Source organism: Phocoena sinus, chromosome 9 (assembly GCF_008692025.1).
Source record: "Phocoena sinus isolate mPhoSin1 chromosome 9, mPhoSin1.pri, whole genome shotgun sequence".
Lineage (NCBI taxonomy): Eukaryota > Metazoa > Chordata > Mammalia > Artiodactyla > Phocoenidae > Phocoena > Phocoena sinus.
Genome location: NC_045771.1, coordinates 59,740,316 through 59,759,271, shown reverse-complemented (window position 1 = coordinate 59,759,271; position 18,956 = coordinate 59,740,316). Strand labels below are relative to the sequence as shown.

Below are 18,956 nucleotides of genomic sequence, written 5' to 3'. Positions count from 1 at the left end.
TGGTATAATTTAAGCCTGCTCCTGCCTAAAATGTAGGAAAAGCACAATCTGACATTTCAGAGCATGGAAGATAGAAGCCCCACCTGGGGGGCCTGGATCCAAGTCTTTAGGAGAGATAGCTCTTAACGGAGATGCTAATCTAGTCTTAGCTGGAAGTAGAACACTGGTCAGCCCCATCTTCCTTACTCTTGCTTCAAGGTCTACAGAGTGAGTCCAGCGTGGCAAGTGGCCAGCGAGTCTATACAGAATTCAGTGCAGCCATATGAGCTATGTTAGAGACCAGTGGGTTCTGTTATGTAGTCTGTGCCTGAGGCAATCAATCAGTGTAAGTAATTAAGGCACGGAAGCAAATGCATCTGTACCCAGTACACGGTGGAAGCAGAAATAGCAAGGATACTACTTCAGCCATGTGTACCAATACAACAGTACCAGTTATCAAAATACTGAGATTATTTTGTACTTGTTAGAAAACAACTAGGGCATGGCAGGGATGGGGGCAAACTGAAGAGTTCTTGTGGAGAGGGGACAGCCTCTTCTCAGCTCTAGCCTATTGTTGCTTGAGGACCTGGCCATACTGGGTAGCCCATAAATGTCTGTTGAATGAATGAATCTAAGTTAGGTGAAGTTGCTTTGCAAAATACTCAAGCAAGGAAAATAAGAATACCAAAGTTTAAGCTTCCTTCCATGGGATGGACTAAAATGCGGTAATAGGGAAACAACCAAATGTAAAGAGAATACTTTTATCTTTTCAAAGTATGTTCACCTACTGCTATGCACAGAATTATGTTCCCCTAATCCCCAATGTGATGGTATTTGGAGATGGGGCCTCTGGGAGGTAATTAGGTTTAGATAAGGTCATGAGGGTGAAGCCCCTGTGATGGTATTAAGACATCAGAAGAGCTCACTCTCTATCTTCATGTGAGGACATACCTAAAAGGCAGTGGTCTGTAAGCCAGGGAGAGAGTCCTTACCAGAAGCCAAAATGACTGGCACCTTGATCTTGAACTTTCCAGCTCCAGAACTGTCAGAAAATTATTTTCTGTTGTTTAAGCCACCCAGTCTATGATATTCTGTTATGGCAGCCTGAGCAGACTAACGCACCTATATTCTCTCTTTTATCCTCACAATAATCCTAAGAGGTAAGGAGAACCCCATTGGTATTCAACCCAGACCCCTGAAAACACCCATTTCCCTTAGACCAAGCTCTTGTGACCTCAGTCAATGGCCAGGCAGCAGGGTGGTGAGTACAAGGGGCGTGACAGGCCGGAAACCTGGCTCATGCTGTTGTCTGGAGCTCAATGCACAGCACCAATAATTACTGGGCAATTCCTTGATGAAGCACAACCACAGAAAGCCCAGTTCAGACCGTTTTAGCACAGGGCACGGCAAGAGGAGGGAAGGGCATTTAGGGAACTGAATAAAATCTTCAATGTTGGGTTGTGTGCCTCCAACTCCCTTGCACATTAATGGGGCAGACCAAACACTCTTAAGTCTTAGGTAGCTTTGTAATAATGTTAAACTTCAGCTTGAATTTAAAAACAGTGTGTTCAAAGGTGGACTCTCATGGCATCCCCTGCATCTAATAGCTCACTTGGTCACGTGTCAGGTACACAGCTCCCTCACTGCTATTTCCAGATGAGGAATCGTCTCTGATACACTCTCTCGGCTGTAATGCTGCTAACTCTAATCTCCCTAGATGTTTCCCAATGATCAGTTTTGCTTCTTCTTAATTTTTGGAGAAGATTCTAGAAAGCAGACAGATAAAGAATGAGAGCTGGCAAGGCAGTTTCTCTGCTTCCAGCTTCCTGGGCCAAAACAGAAAAAGAAGTTCCTGCTGTTTGGTTTAATAACAATCAGCGTCTAGGTCAAGCCTCGCTCGTCGGACCAGTCATACTCAATCGGCATTAAAAAAAACGTTTCCGAGTGTCTGCATTTCATTTCAGCATGTACGTGTAAACTCCCTTTTCTTTTTTCCTAAAGACGCAAGATAGCCCTGCTGTGCTGCTGTTCTTGTCTGATCCATATAACCTGCATCTTTTATGTAAGAGTTTAATTCTACCTTTATTGTTGCATGTATTTCTTAATTATCCGTAATTGTGTACTTTGAAATGTGTATCACAATCTATACAACAACAGTGAGGTTTCCTCTTTTGGGTTTCTGCATCCTGCAGTCCACCCAGCATTGCCTTTGAAAACTAGGTCTTACATTACTTAGCACGTCCTTGTCTGTGGAGTTTATTCTCCAATTACTAAGCACCTATTATGTGCCCTCACTTTGTCATCCCAGGAACTCATATTGAATACATAACCCTAGTTGTCAAAGAACTTTCTATTCATTCATCCCTTCTCTTTTCCGACCTCTACTGAGTAACCACTCCTTGCCACATTGAAGAGAAAAGCTTAGAAAATGACTTCTTAAAAAAAAAAAAAAAATCAGTCAAGCCATAAGGAAGTTACCTGTCCTTTAATTAAAAAAGAATCCTCAGGGCTTCCCTGGTGGCGCAGTGGTTGAGAGTCTGCCTGCCGATGCAGGGGACACGGGTTCGTGCCCCAGTCTGGGAAGATCCCACATGCTGCGGAGCAGCTGGGCCCGTAAGCCATGGCCGCTGAGCCTGCGCTCCACAACAGGAAAGGCCACAACAGTGAGAGACCCGCGTACCGCAAAAAAAAAAAAAAAAAAAAAAAAGAAAAGAATCCTCAAGTCAAATTCTAACACTTCTCTGGTCATAATATACCTAGGAAAATTCATTTAATTTATATCTGTGTCCATAGCTGTTTTGTTCGTTTAAATTATAGCCCGCAGTCTGAGCCGGGGGAGGAACAAAAATTGATGGGAGAAGAAATCAAGTTTAATGCAGTAAACCTCACAGTTCCACCAGAGACTAGGGGAAGTCTTCTCTCCGTGACATGACAACAACAACTGTCCCAGGGTCACTCAGCAGTGTGGTCAGCTAGGAACAGAGCTGCCAGGCCTGCCTTTCTGTCCACTCCCCTCACCAGCAGCCCACATTCTCTCCTGTGTTCCCATCACTCCTCACAGCGAGGGTGGGGATGATGAGGTCAGCAGGCACCTCACACCAAACCGAGCACTGGATGGCTAAAGCTGTAGCTGCAATCTCACCTGTAACCTTTATAGAATCTTAATGAGAAGCGAAGCCACACATGGGGGGAAAAGTCAGCTGAGGATTTTAAACACCGGCACAAATGAGGTTCCTTCACTTCACATTCTGCTTCCCCCCCGCCCCCGAAATCAGGAGAGCTTCAGGTCTGTGTCAGTTTCAGGTCATTGTCAGATAATCCTCAAAAAGCGAATGCCAAGTACAAAGAAACCAAATCAGGAAAAAAATAAAAACCTCTGACCAAGCCAAGCCTCTAAATATAGCTTTTCCACTTACCTCAATGCAGATAATTCTAAGATATATATTTCTGATTCTTTTCATTGCATTTAAAAGAGAAAGACCACACCAGGGTAAGCAATGCAGGGTGGTCAGACACATAATCTAATGACAGTGTGTGGAAGCCACTACAGAAGACAGCAGGAGCACTGCCAGATGGTGCGGTGGGGCTGAGTGGCTGATTTCTATGCAGAGTTGCCGATGTTTTCCAAGTACGGATGGCTCTCATTGAAATGAAAATAGAAAATGCAGGACCAGAGCCCACACTAAACATTCAGTTTAGTAAAGACAGAAAACTGCCCACGAAAGTGGAAGGTACTTGGCCTTGCTATATTCTCAGTAGAGAGAGAGGAGCCTTCCTCCTGCAATCTTTTTACCGTTAGGCTAAAAGCCTGTCAGTCTTTGCAAAGGAAAACGGAACTGATAGCTGCGTCTTGTGCATTTGTTTTCTAGGGCCTGAAACGATGCTTTTCTGAGCCATAGGATTTGTTTGCAACTATACACTTGGCGAAAAATATGAAGAATCAAGAGGTCAGCAAGAAATGGCTAGCTAATGTGATTCTTCCAAAATGATAAAAGTACAGTCATCATAAGTCACCCGTAGCTCCTCACCTCCAGTCCTCTTTCTTCCTAAGAAAACGAATTTTGAAATTATTGGAACATCATAGGGGAATGTGGCAGCACATTCATTCTACCCAATTTCAGTGAGATAACGTCTGGAAAGGACCAATTGTAGTAAATAAGCTTCACCAACGAACAGGAAGGATACAAGAAGAAAAGTGATGGGCCAGTGAGCGGCGGTTTTGGTTTTTCTCGTGTCTATCTTAATTCCGTGGGCTCTCCAAGTTCCCCCCTGCACTACCATGGTTAGTGCACGGTAACCAAACTGCTCTTACTACTTTTTCCCTCCACCTCACCAACATCCACTAAGTCACCTACACCTTCCCTGGCTGCCTAAGTTACCCCTGCTTTGGTCTCCCAACAGCTCAGTCATACTCAGTATCACGGCACTTTTGTTTTCTTTTGGCAGCCACTGATGTTTACCTGGAGGTGATCCGAACTTCACGGAGATCAACTACAGCAAGGTGTGTCATTATCCCAAAAGAAATAGCACTGTCCAATGCACGTTGTGTCGTGTTCAATGGGGTCTTGAGTCCACTCCTGGAAAAACAACTGAGTCTTCTGACCACCACAGAAGCAGATCCCACCAATAAGTGAGCTCAAGGAAATAAGTATGTGTGGGAGGAGGGGTGGGGCGTGGAGGTCTCCACCTCCTCCAGGTGAGGTGAAGCGGGAAGGGGCAGGGAGTTGGTAGGAAATTTCTCAAATAGGGTCAGGTGGGAGGGCATCAGAGTAACAAAGGCAAAAAACACCACTCTAGTTTGGGCCAAAGGGGAAAAAGGAATGATGGCCATACTTCCAAATAAAGAAGCCAACTAGGTTCATCACCTATCATCTCCTTTCTTCATCTCTCCTCTACATTCCAGTGGTTTTCAACTATTGCTGCATCTTCAACTCACTTGGGAGCTTTGTAAAAATGACCAGACTGTGCCCCAGATTAATTAAATCTCAACCTCTGGATGAAACGCAGGCATCAGGAGGTCTTAAAGTCGCCCAGGTGATTGCAATGATCAAGTAAGATGGAAAACACATCTCTGTTCCATTTTTCTCTCTCTTCACTTCTCCCCAGACCCCCATGCCACACACCTGCGTGGTGTTAACTGGCTGAATTCCTGACTAGTGCAGCAGGAGGCAATACACAGGCTTCAGAGTAAATATGAGCTGACTTCAATCCCGGCTTTGCCATTTACGGGCACCTGCCTGGGTTCATGGCCTCTCTGAGCCACAGTTTCTCATCTGGAGAGTAATGGGAGCTTACCACGATGAATGTAGATTCTTAAAACATGTTAATGTCTTTTTTATTTTCAGAGATCAATGTCACAGCGACATTCCCCATGTCCTCAAACTATTGTTTTTTTCTCACCTCTTAGGAAAGCTCCCACTCAAGGTCTAATAATTTCAAAGTTGATCACTCCAGGTATATTTGCTTATCAGCCCAAAATGATCTGAAATCAGTAGGACTTTAGGAGTTGTGAAAGGTATTAGTTTCCTGGATTGCTCTGAGGTGAAATCCAGGTATGATGGATAATTTTATGTGTCAACTTGGCTAGGCTACAGTCCCTAGTTTTTTGGTCAAATACAAGTCTAAATGTAGGTGTGAAGGTATTTAGATGTGATTAACATTTAGATCAGTAGACTGTTCCTTTGCACATGTCACTTAACCCCAAAGTTTAAAAGTATTAGAATTCTCCCCTTTCTCAGTGAGAATGCTAGTAGAGTTTAGAACCCCCAGCTGCTTCTGGTCACCAGATGAAGTGAAGATAATAGTAGGAATCTGGGGAATACAGAGATAGTTTAGTCAGCATCTTTTGTTAGAATATTCAGAGTACTTCTGACTTTAAAAAAAAAAAAATCAAGGGTGTATCTTCTAAAACACATATATTGGAGCATTTAAGGGGGCAACTAAAAATAAGGTTAAATGCATTTTGGAGAAGCTTTTAGTAAATGATCCCAAAGATACCAGGAGATGAAAGAATGCTCCTTTCAGTCAATACTTGTGTTAACCATTGTGTGATAAAACAGATAGTTTGAAAATTCCAGTTAATTCCGAAGACTTTTGGAATTTGCCTCTTCACTCAGCATTATTAGTTCCTACTGACCTGCTGCTGTGCGGTGTTGTGAATATTAAGCACATTATCAAACTGTTATTACCACAGGCTACCTTTCGTCAGTTAATATAATAAAATATTTAAATTATGATAAACATTATGTACTTCGACCAAAACAATATAGTGTCACTTCTTAAATTTAAAAAAATTCAATATATGCTTTATACAATATCAAAATAGCTTAAATGGCACTGTTTTTCAAAAAATGTGCTTCTGCTTATCCCATAATCCTTTTAGTATTTTCTTGGTAATTCAGCAAAACTCTTTAAACTGAACAAAATTAGGATTTTGTGCTTCTATGTTTACAGAAAGAGCATATCAGACTGACAAATTTGATAATCTAAAATAAAAAGAAAGAAAAAACTGTTCTTATTTCAAAGGTTCAAAAAATAAAGGTTATTTACTATGCAGACCAGGACTTCTTGTTTTTAAGATAGCAAATTAGAAAAACATGGTAAGAGTTAGAGGTTACTCAATCAGGTTGAAGCTGGGACTTTTACTCCAGCAGCTCTTGTTCCCCAAATTATATCTGATAATGTTCTAAAGTCTAAACATATTTTAGTTCAAAAAGATACTCAGCTCTTAGATATAAAATGGCACTAAGCTTCCAAATATCAACAGGTTTACCCACCCTCTTCAACTAATGTATCTGTTTTCAGAGTAATCTGCCACTCAGGACCTCTGAATCATAATATTTGAGGAACTGAAACTTTGAGCTAAACTGTTTGTTTGCATTTTCCTGTGCGTAATCACAGGAGAGGGGCATTAATAAAGGGGTTGGAGTATTGGCCACTACCAAGGCCTATTATTTCAGCAGACTCATGGCAACAGGGCAAAGCTGAGTGTGTGCAACTGTGACATAATTTCAGCCTGTATTGTGTTGAATGGAAGAGAAGACCAATGTGTCCGCAGATACAAGCAGTAAAATATCCCAGAGTAGTTGCAAACCGGAAACAGTATCTATATTTCTCAACAATTCAAGAAAGATAGTGATAAACCTTACCTTAAACTGGCTACAAAAGTATTATTACCTGTAAAGCAAGATGGCGCCCGTAAACTTAAAACTGGCAAAATCCCATTGAATTGCATTTCAGAGAGAGGAGGGAACTTGAAATGGTACTGTTTTGAGGGTGTCCACGAGGGTGGGCAAGCATATGTTCCTGCTAAGCAGAGGAAGTGGTACACCCGGATTTCTTCCTAAGTGTGAGGTCTTTATAAACTCATCCTCGTGGGGGCTGTTTTAAATGGAAAGAAAATGACACACAGTCCCCAACTAGGCTTCTGAACTGTTTGGAGAGGGTTGCCACTTTCCCCAGACATTAGGTTACTGTGGGGGAATTTTCCAAAGTTGTCAACAATTCCATTTTTAAACTCAGTTCTTCCTCTCCACATAAAACAGATGCGAGGCAGTATGAACTATATTTGGTCTAGCAGGAGATATAAGTTTTTTTTACATTGCTGACTCCTACCTGACAGTGGAAGACGTATTCTGGTGTGGTTTTCTTAAACTTCATGTTCCAAACCAAGGCCACTCCATCTGGTTCATGGGGAGCATCTTCGTTGTTGTTGTAGGAAGCGACCATCAGCTCGGGGTACTGGATGGAAGAGGTCACAAGGATGGCTTATGCCAAGACGACGACACAAGGAAAACATTCTTATTCCAACAGACACATGCTATATTACATACTTTAAATGGCACTTTCTTTTTAAGCTGTGGCATACTTAATACCAACTTCACGTCTCAACCCACTGCAATCTGGTTTCTACTCCCAACAAACGTTCCACGTGTGCTGCCATAGTCACCAATGACTACTAAACTGCATGCTCTGCTGGACCTCTCTGGGTTATGTGACATTTGGGCTACTCCCTCCTTTCTCCTATGTTGGCTTCCATGACATCTTTCTCTCCTGATCTTCTTCCAAACCACTCTTTTCAGTCCCTACAGTTTCTTCTATTACCTATATTCCAAGGGGGGCTGTTTTCTGCCCTTATTTGTCTCTATCGACACACTGTCCCTGCGTGAACTCATCAATAGCTTTAATAAGCATTAATACATTGACAATGTTCAAATCTTTACCTCTAGGCTTGATTTCTCTCTGAGGTGCAGATTTTACAGCTACTGGGGATTTCTCAAGGCTGTCCATAGACACATCAGATGCAGTGCCTAGGAAAGCGAGCTTGTTGCCTTCTACAAAAACCTACTGCTCTTTCAACATTCCCTCTTCCAACATTCATCCCTTTAGTGCTTTGCACTGACATTACCTAGCTGTCCAGGCCAGACACTCCAAGTTCATTTTTTACTCCTCCCTCTTTCTCATCTTCATATACTGTGTTTCACTACTTCCTCAATGGTAATTCAAATGCATGTTTTCTTTCTATCCTTAAGATCAGAGGGCTCCTAAATGAATTTCTTTTCTGGATGAAGACAACAGTTTTTTAAATGGCTTCCTGCTTCCAGATTTGCCATGCCCTACCCTCACCTACTCCACTCTTCATCCTTTGTCAATATGATTTTACAAAACATACATTTGGCTAAGTCACTCCTCTGCTTAAAATACTTTAATGGCTCATCATTACTTTCAAGATAAAATCCAGGTCATATAGAATCCTTCATCATCTGTTATTTTCTACTTTCTCGACTTAATCTCTTACAACCTTCCCTCCCTCCTCCCAACCCCACTCTATGACCCAGCCTCACTGGGCTAGTTCTGAGGTTCATAGGTACAGCCTCTGTACCATGAGTCTGATACTCACTCTCATTGGAATGCCTCTTCTGTGTTGGTTACATCGTTAACACCAAGTCCTCCAGACAATCCTATCTAACTATCCACCACCCCTCCTTGCCTCTCATCAGCTCCCTTAGCAATTATGTGTGTCCCCCTATTAAAGCCCCTGTCAAACTGTATTATGGCTTCTCCTGGTCTATGTCTGTTACTAGATTGTAAGCTCTTTGAGTATAGGGACTTGTTTTTATTGACCTCTGAATCCAGAGTATAGTAAGTCCTAGCACAATAAGCTTGTGCCAAAATCTGTTGAATTACAAATGCTCTTTCTTACGTCAGTAACCCTGTGCTCAGCAGCAAGACCTTACCTTTAATCCTTTGTTGTTAAATAACACCAACAGTTAAAAGCTGAAGTAAAAGAAACACAAGTAGTAAAGTAACAAAGAGGACTCTACGGTGAGTAGAAATACCTACTCACCATACCTGAACTCTATGCTGAGTGTTATAAATAAACTGAGGCTGAATCTCATGGCAGGTATTTAGGAGTTAGAGTACATTTCATGAAAATGTCATTCCTACCTGGGATTCCCATAAGGCAGCTCCGTTAAAAATAGCATCAGGATTATAGCAGATCATATCAGTCTCTGCTCACAGGTAATTTTTCCCTTCTTTTTCACTACACTGCATATATTTAACATAAGATTGTCTGTATAAATTTGAACATCAACTTTTTTTCTATCAAAAATAATTAAACCTAAGTCTCCTATGTGATTGTAGTCATTCTTTGAGCTCCCTCAACTTAAGAAAGCTGCAGAGAGTTACAACTCGCCAGTTGGTACAGAGAAAGTATAAGCCTACAACGACACACACGTATGTGGCCACCAGGGGAAAGTAATCATTCTTTATTAGAAAACACTCCTCAGCGGATGAATCAAAGGCCTGTTAAGAAAGGCCTTTGATTCAAAGCCCATTCAAAGAAACTAACATCCAGATAAACACAGAAGTCTCCAGACTGTCCATCTGAAGTTTAACTATGTCACATGTGAAAAGGCAACTCTATAAACATCAACACCACTACCATAGTGGCCAATGGACAGCCAGATGTGTCTGGAATAATATCCCACAGCTCCACATCTGGGTCTCATCGCTGGCTCCCACTTGCAGTTCTTCTTTTTTCATTAAAAAAATATTTTACATTATTGCGTTTAAAACTCCTTTAGAAAACAGGGAGAATTTCTGTAAAATACCAGTGAAATGCTTTTGGTGAAATATCTATAACTAGGATCAAAAGGCCTAAAGATACTGATTAACTCTTATCTCTTGAAAGTGTTTGTGATTTCAAAGTCTCCTCTAGTATGTTTGTTTGAACATGACTAATCATATTTTCTTATTTTCCAATAAAAAGTAGTAAATCTCTGCACGATTATTTAAACTTTAAAGGTTAAAATTATTATCTTAAAGAGAATATTAACTACTAGGAAGTTTGTGACTGCTCACGGGGCTGAATTATCTAATATTTAACCTAGGAGAATTTTACCCGGAAATTACCAGATCTGCTCTCAAGCTGCTTTTTCTTATAAAGAAATAAAATCTGACATTTATTGGCGAGGAAGGAACCAACATGTTTTAAGCGCCATTATGTGCCAGACACTGGGCTGTGGAACATGTTCACTCATTTGATCCTTACAATTCTCTAAAGTAAGCAATGGTTTTCCTACTTCTACAGACAAAGAAGCCAAGGGTCCCCGGGTAAGGAACTTGTTCCAAGTTAAGTTGCTAATAAATGATAAAGTGAGGCCCTGCTTGAAGTCTATTTGGTTTCAAAGACCATGTCCCTTCCAGCCCACTGTGGCATGCGTCAAGTGCCCCCTCCCCCCATGCATATGAGAGGCACTGGTGCCAGGTAAAATGTGGGACACGAATTTCAACAGTAACATGCTTTGCTTTATAGGAGCTCATCACTTAGCAGAGGGAGGTGAGACACATGTATGAATAACAACAACACAAATATAAAAGCAGAACATGCTAAGATGGAGATACAAAAGGAGGTCTATCAAAGCACAGAGGAGAAAATAACTACTTTAGTTGGAACGGGGTATGGTAGGGAGAGATATTGGAAAGGACTTCTGAGAAGAAATGAGACTTGGTTGGGCCCTGTTAAATGGCTAGGTGATTAGGAGAGAAGTGAGAGGAGAGTATAGACGAGGGTAAATATTGTAGAGTCAGGTAAATATTGATGCGGGAAATCTCTCTTGGGTGTCTGCCTGGTTCACAGTGATTCTCCCAATCTTTGGAGATTACCTCAATACACAGGTGTCTAACTTCCCAGGGACAATTAATTCATTGCAGGGTTCATACCTGACCCAGCTGGGGCAATCACATTCTCTAACTTGGCTACTGTAACTTTTGAGCTGAGACACAGAACCCATGGGCTGGCAAATGAGTCAGCTTACGACAGCATCTTATTGGTGAAGCCTCTCAAGCTGCTCAGATTTATACTCCTGAGTCCCCGTTCATCATCTCTTCCGTGGATTCCCTGAGCACCCTAGTAGCTCTCGAATAAATTTCCCTTTTTCCTTAAAGTAGCCAGGGGTAAAGTTTTCTTGACTAATGCAGTGGAGAACATATTCAGGAGACAGTAGGTTATAGCACCTGGCTGGGAGGCAGGTGATAGGAAGAGATGAAAAAGATAAAAGGGCTGCAGATGCCTCAGGGCATCCTCACAGAAGTCACTGAGTACAGGCTAATGATTTTAGACTTCACTCTGGGAGTCATACACTCCAACTACTACTACTACTAATTCTACCACTACTTTAACATTTATTCAGTATTTTTTATATACTAGACAGTTTTAAAACTCGAAGTGTTTTAAATACATTTACTCATTTAATACAATAAGCATGTGAGCTAGGTACAATTATCATTTTATGAGTGAGGAAACTTAAGCCAAGAAAAGTCAGGTAATTTGCTCAAGGTGACACTGAGAGCAAATAAGTAATCTTTACAAATAGTAAACTGGAAAAGTACTTACAATGACTCAACAGTGTAGAGAATTGAGGCAGGGAGACCAGTTAGGAAGCTATTTCCTAATATAAGCACAAAGTGGAGGCCATGACATAAAGTAGGTATCAACTCCACATGTAAGTGGATTTGAATTGATCACAGTGGGGGTCTTTTTACTACCGTAAATTTGATTGGGTTTTGCAATTAAATGAGCTATCAAAAATTACTTGAAGAGGGATGGGGGAAGAATGGAGTAGGAAGCTGGGGTTAGCAGATGTAAGCTATTATATAGAGAATGAATAAACACCAAGGTTCTACTGTATAGCACAGGAAACTATATTCGATATCCTATGATAAACCATAATGAAAGAGAATATAAAAAGAATGTATATATATGTATAATTGAATCACTTTGCTGTACAGCAGAAATTAACACAACATTGTAAATCAACTTTACTTCAATTAAAAAAAAAAACGACTTGGCTTTGTATCTTGGATGACTCCAAGGTTCGAGGATGCAACTTACATATGAGAGGAATATACATGGTGGGAGTGAGATCATAAGTCTGGTTTTGTATATGTCTGCCAAATCTGTCATGTGATATGTGGATAGTATTATTGACCCCCTGTGCTAAACGATATTCAATGAATAGCAAAGTTGACATAATTCCCCAAGCACCCAAATGTCTTCCAGGGAATAATGTTTGGTGGATATTTTGCAAATATCGCAAAGTTAAAGTGTTCTTGTTTAAGAAGTACAAGAGGTCACAGCAAAGCTATGCAGGAATCTTACAGTTTCTTCCTTTTTTCCCCTCTGTTCCATTCTGTTCCATTCATAATCATCCTAAGCATACATGCCTCTACTAGACGCTAAGACAATGCCTCTATCCTTTTCTTCTTTCTTAATATCACTGGATTGCATGTAGATTCACTCAGAAAGTCTCTTCATTCCATACGTATGTCAACCTGGTCCTTTGAACCCCAAAATTGTTATGATGTAAGGGCTCTAATTCCTGTTTCTTATGCTCCAAAGAAAATACATTTTTCAGAAATGCAAACCCCTTCCCCACAGTGTAGATGGCAGGTTACACAAAAATGGGGAAAAACAGATGCAGTCTCTCTATGGGGGAGTTTCTGCCCTTTCCAGTTTCACCTCCTGCAACAAAAACGACACACAAGATCCTGTGTGGAAACAAACCTATCTACAGGCAATAGGGCCCACCACACGCTGAGGCCAGGCAGGGACCAGCCCCACTGGTGAGCCCCCTGCTGCCTCCTCAGGGAGAGTTATCAGTGAAACCTGCCTTTGAGGAATGTGTCAGATAAGGTTCCTGTGTAATTTCCAGGCTTTGAACAAGTGAACAAGCCGAGCTAAGTGTCTCCTCAGCCTTGGATCTGCTTTCTGCACACACACCCGAGCGTGCTCACAGAGCACCCACGCACTGGCGGGAAGTGGCTGGGCACACCCTGCCTGTATTAGCCTCTGCACGACCATGCCCTGCGTGCTGTCTTGTTTTGGATGTAAAAAGAGATTCAAGGGGAGAGATCACTTGCCCACTTTGTGGCTGCTGACAGTCTGGTTGCAGGGGTTTACATTCCTCTTCAGTGTTCCTGTTCTCAACATGACTAAATGGGGCTCTTCACATCACCTGCTTTACTGCTCTGCCTAGAGCACACTCTTCTCCCCTCCATTTGTCTAATCCCAGTCTTCTAAGATGCCCTGTCCAACCAGAGACAGACTCCAACCTCCACTGAATCCTGAAAGCACTTGCTCTCGGCCCTACGTCACTCGGCCCTTAGAACCTCTTTCGGTTCCAGATTCATAAGCCCTTTGTGGGAGGCACTGGTAAAGAGCATATGCCTGAAAGTGCTGAAAGACTTGGGTTCAAAGCCCTGCTGTACCACATCCTAGCTGAGGGACGGTTAGTAAGATACTTAGTTGCTCTGAGCCTCAATTTCTTCAGCTATAAAATTAAAATAGTAACAGTGGCTGCCTCACTTGATGTTGTGAGGGTGAAATAAGACAATGCCTCCAGAGCAGCTGGCACAGTGCTTAGTATATAAGAAACACAAATTAAAAGCTAGCCATGATAATTATTCCCAATAAAAGCACAGACTGTAAGAAAACAGAAACTGCACTGTGCATAAATGCCCAGTACTTATCATCCCTATTTCCCTCATTGCTATTATGTCATTGTCATTACAGGAGGGGACGCAGCATGGTGATCAAGAATGTGAGCTCAGGAGTCAGACCACCTGAGTTCATATTCTGACCTCACCACAATTAGGCTGTGTACCTTTATGTGCATTATTTAACTACTCAGTGCTGGGTAAATTATACACTAACTGAGTAGGCCATTAAATTGGCTTTTGGTAAATCTGCCTGCTTTCACTATGAATGCTGCACTAGGGTGTTTAGATTTTTTTTTTCTTGCAGGCAATAGGGAGTTTTAATCCCGGGAGTGAAGTGATCAGATGTGCGTTTTTCGAAAGATTATTTGGCTAGATGTCTAGAGGGAAAACTATAGGTGGACAAGTTTGGATGTAGAAAGAACACAAGAAGGTTAGCAGTACTACAGGTGTAAGATGATGAATATATGAGCGGCGAAACGGACAGTCTTGGTGACAGACCGGGTCTGGGAGATAAGGGAGAGAAAGTTTCTAATGTTAATGACGAAAGTTTTGCTTTAGGTCCTTGGGTATATTGTGATGGCTTTAACAGAGAATGGAGGAAGCAAAAAAGGATTTCAGACGTGTGGAAATAATGAGTTAGTGATTAGTTTGAGATTCTATGGGACACCTGAATGGATCTGTCTGGTGTGTAAAGTGGAATTCAGGAGGGAGATTGGGCGGGGGATAGAAAAAGGCTGCCCACGTGGTGGTTGAATCCATAGCAGTGGAAGAGATCTCCCACAGAGAGCACGTCGAGAAGAGTAAAGGTTGAGGGCATGACCACGAGGACCATGAGGGTAGGAGAGGAAAAAGAAGTCTTGGAGGAGTTCGAGAACTGAAAGAGAGTCGAGCTGTGGAACTCAGTGGAAGGATAATATTTTTAGAAGTATGGGGAAGTCAACAAAGCTGGATGACAAAGAGAGGTCGGGGCAGATTAAGGCTTAAAAATATTCACATGGATTTGACAAGTAGGAAATCATTGGTGACTTTAGTGAGAGCAGTTTCATGGACAGAATGGCCTGGCTCTTCGTCTGGTCCCTAGTAAGTACTCAATGTGTATGAATAAGAGAGTGCAAATTTTAAACTGAAACTTCAGTAAAATGAGAAAGAAAACCAATAGGCACAGAAAAAAATTGCAGGTTAGTGAACACATCCAAAATAGTGGAGCAATTCTCTCTTATTTTTTTTAAAATACAAATGCCATGAGAACACAAGTCCAGTTTGTCCCATCCCAGCAACCATCCTTACCTGGAGAGACCAGTCCATACAAGTGACTACTCGGTGCTTGGACCAATGCTCATCGTAGAACTGACGATTGAAAGAAAGGTTGGCTCCAGCCTGGACATCCCTAGGAGGGTTTAAACATCAAACTAGTGCTCATACTGAAAGAATGAAATGGCGAGAGCATGGCGCACGATACTCTCTAAAGCCAAAGCATCAACTTAGACAGCAAACTCTGATCGTAAATAAACTAAAGGTGATCTCCTTTCTGCAAAGCTCTCTCTAACCTGGCCCAGAAAAGGTTCCCACATGTTGTCCCAAGCCTGGTGTGAAATGTCAAATTTGTTTCAGGTTCCTATCTTGAGCAGTTCTAAAGCATTCTCCTCCCCCTAATAAGCTCTGCCTTGAATCAGAGTTTACAAGAAATCTCCCAGCTCGCAAGGAAGCGCAGCACATTTGGAGAGTCTTTGGTATCAATACCACCTTATCTGGCCTTAGACCAGAAATGACATGCATGTCTCTCTTTACCTGTAATTTCCGATTGAAGGTGGCAGTTGCCTCCTTGCTCAATAGCAAGTGAAAAGTTCTACAGTGAGACAGGCCTGCTGGGGAATGAGGGATTCACCAAACACCTTAGGTACTTAACACAGACCAAAATATCACCTGGATGGAGGAAGATTACACTTTGGCTACTGTTTACTTGCCTGATATTCAACTGGCTGCAAAACCTCCTCTGAAGAACTCTGCACTGGTCATGCATTCGCTCCACAAGACCGAGTGTTTAAATTGAGTCATGCTTGTTCTGTGTCAGCAGCTATGGGATCTGCATAAAAAGCTGCCTATACTCCTTGGGCTTCAGTTCAGGAATTCTTCCACACTCACCCTTTTTTTTCTGTTCATTTGCTTCATTCCATTGCTTTGCACCCTGTATCACTTGCCCTATATAGTTCTTGTTCAGACTGGGTGACTTGACCTCAGATTAGGTACTTGGGCTCCAAGCAGCTGACTTATTATGACTTTTTTTTTCCCCCTGCTATCCTTTTCTCAGCTCCACCACTGCAAACTCAGGCAAGAGGTACGTGCCCCCAAATATCTGCCAGGAGCCCAGTATAACACTGTACCAGACACCCAGAGGGAAAGAGAACTCAGCAAACTAACTGAGCCATAGAGTAATGGCTTTTTAAAAGAAAACAAATATAACACATATATTCCAAATATTATTCTCTTTGATGTAGTCTAATGATGCTGTTGACTGTTTAGAACATTTTTAGAACTCCCTTTTGAAACTGTTTTCAGAGCCACGGTTATATTGCCTTGAGCATCTTCAACGATGACAGGTTGGCCTTTGACAATGTATTTGAATTTTAGAAGCAGTAAAATGTCAGGTCTAATGAAAAAGGCAGGTAATCTCATCTTTTCATGTTGTTCTTGGCCAAAAGAAATTGGTGGCTAAAAACCAGCTATATCGCTCACAAAGCTCATAAAGCGCCTCCAATTATCCACACGAAGATGGTTGACAGCCCCTGCCGAACGTAATACATTTGTTGCAGTCACAGGGAAAGTCATTTGGGGCCATTTACTTCTAATGGTTAGTTAAAAGTAAACGGCACTTGTATTTCCTAAAAGGCATATACACATAATCTTATGGCATCAAAAGAGGAAAGAGTTGCCAGTCTCTGTTTGCTGTCTCCCACATCAGTTAAGGTCTCCCATATCTCATGTTTATTTTCTTCGGCTTCCTGTTTGCTTAGACATCAAAAATAGATCTACTGGATATAACACAAATCTCCTTTTGCTGCTTATGTTTTCTCAGAGGACAATGTACATGACTCTGCCAGTCTCTATCACCTGGGCTGTTCCCCAGATATCAAGTTCAAAAGCATTTCATGGAAGCACATGATAATTACAAGGAAACTCTAAGCCAGAAGTCATAACCAAAGCCCTTAGTCAAAGCTGTTCAGCAAGATCAGCTCTGGAATTTCATACTCCTCTGATTTGTTAGGCTTGGAACTTGCCTACTCAAAACATAAGTGAATTTAGAATCAACAGAGAACTTATCACAGTATTTTTTTAAATGCACACAAGAAACTAACCCATCTTTTTCCTCTAACTCTCGACCACTATAGTCAAAGAAGATATCGGAGTCTTCTGCCAGCGCTCTTTCAATTACCCGTATTGTCCGATCAAAAAAGATGAGAAATTCCTCTGAGTGAAGGATCTGCTGTTTTTCTTCCTCTGTCAGCTCCCTTGGAGGAGCTATTTATGTAAAAGAGATTATTGGGAAAGAAAAAAAAAAAGGGATAATTAAAACATTTCAAGAGGAATCCAACTCTTGAAAGACATTGCTTATCAAAAGAGTGATAAGACACAGTGAAATAAACCATTGTTAATATTAATTCTAAATTACTCTTAAATTCACATCAAAGGTTTTTGCAGATGTCTTCACTGACAATTTGACAAAAAGATTTCATATCTGGACTAATTACTATTTTGAAGAGTTGAAAAATATTACAAATGAAAATGATTGGTGTGTTTTAACAATGAGTTCTGAACGTTATTTTCTTTAGAACTGAACTTGAAAAACAGCTCAAATAGTACATAATAGAGAAATCTATAAAACCATGTATATCAGATTGTAAAGCTGCACATACTAAATAATTAAGAACTATCTATAATATGATCTAGATAGCACCTTTCCTCTTTCTACTGATAAATTCATTTTATTTTAGATAGTTACTTGATAAGACTGATTGATTGTTATATAGATTCTCCTCGAAAACTGAAACGTGTCCTTCCAAACGCACCTTTACCCAAGGTATCTTCTGCTTTTAAACAAACACATGGAACAAATAAATGCTATAAGACACCTCATAATTGTTACTATGCCTTACTTTTCCAGCATGATTAATCTTATAAGACTAAATTTGAAGATACAAAATAAGGCAAAGAGAGATTAAGTAACTAGCAATATGTCATAGTGTCTGAAAGTCAGCTCACCTCAGAGTCACGATTAGGTTATATAAACTGTTCCTTCAGTAGCAGGGTTTACATAAAACTATAGAGGAAGGATTAGGAACTCCCCCAGAGTGAGAAATCCCTAAGGGCAGAAACTGTCAGCTGAACCTCTATGGTTCTTCAGGAATCTCAGTTCAACTTTTGTGCAGAGAGACTTCAATAAATGTTTGATCAATTACCCTTCCAGTAGGACCAGAAGCTCCTGGAGTTTAAGCTACAGGAGGAAGGTAGTGCATTAAAACCATAGGGGTCCCTGGTGGAATGACTCACCCACAGAATTTCCCAAACACTTCCACAACCATCCTGATAACCAGGACCGATTTCTACCTGGCCACATGGTCAGAGGAATCATTTAGGTATAGCCACCTATAGCATAATGTTTTATGGAAGTGTTATTTGATTTGATTAATGGTATCTTGAAGCCACTGTCCTGAGAAATCTGAACTGTCAAGAAGCCCTCCTGCAGAGCCATGGAAGTAGATCTCAAGCTTTTAATGTTCATAATGTCTTTCCCCTTCTGGCCTCCCCTCCCCTGCCCCAGACTGAAAGGCATAAGAGGTCTGGAAAGACTCCAGGGTCTGTATTTGTACAAGAAATTAGAATGATTATGATGTAGTTGATTCACACCTTGAGAAGTGGAAAAACATGATTCATCCACTACAGCAGAAGATTATCTCCAAATACAGCTCACCCTGGTG

At 41.3% G+C, this 18,956-nt stretch overlaps 1 protein-coding gene across 5 annotated transcripts in view; it reads right to left on the bottom strand.

Annotated features, from left to right (window-relative positions):
* Nucleotides 1-18,956, bottom strand: part of DYNC1I1 (dynein cytoplasmic 1 intermediate chain 1) — a 331,990-nt gene that overhangs the window by 104,722 nt on the left and 208,312 nt on the right. For all 5 annotated transcript variants that reach the window (XM_032642848.1, XM_032642850.1, XM_032642849.1 and 2 more), the window contains 3 exons: nt 17,337-17,499; nt 15,271-15,370; nt 7,594-7,719 (listed from right to left, as the gene is read on the bottom strand). In XM_032642848.1, coding sequence (XP_032498739.1) covers nt 7,594-7,719; nt 15,271-15,370; nt 17,337-17,499 — 389 coding nt within the window. The remainder of the gene's footprint in view (nt 1-7,593; nt 7,720-15,270; nt 15,371-17,336; nt 17,500-18,956) is intronic.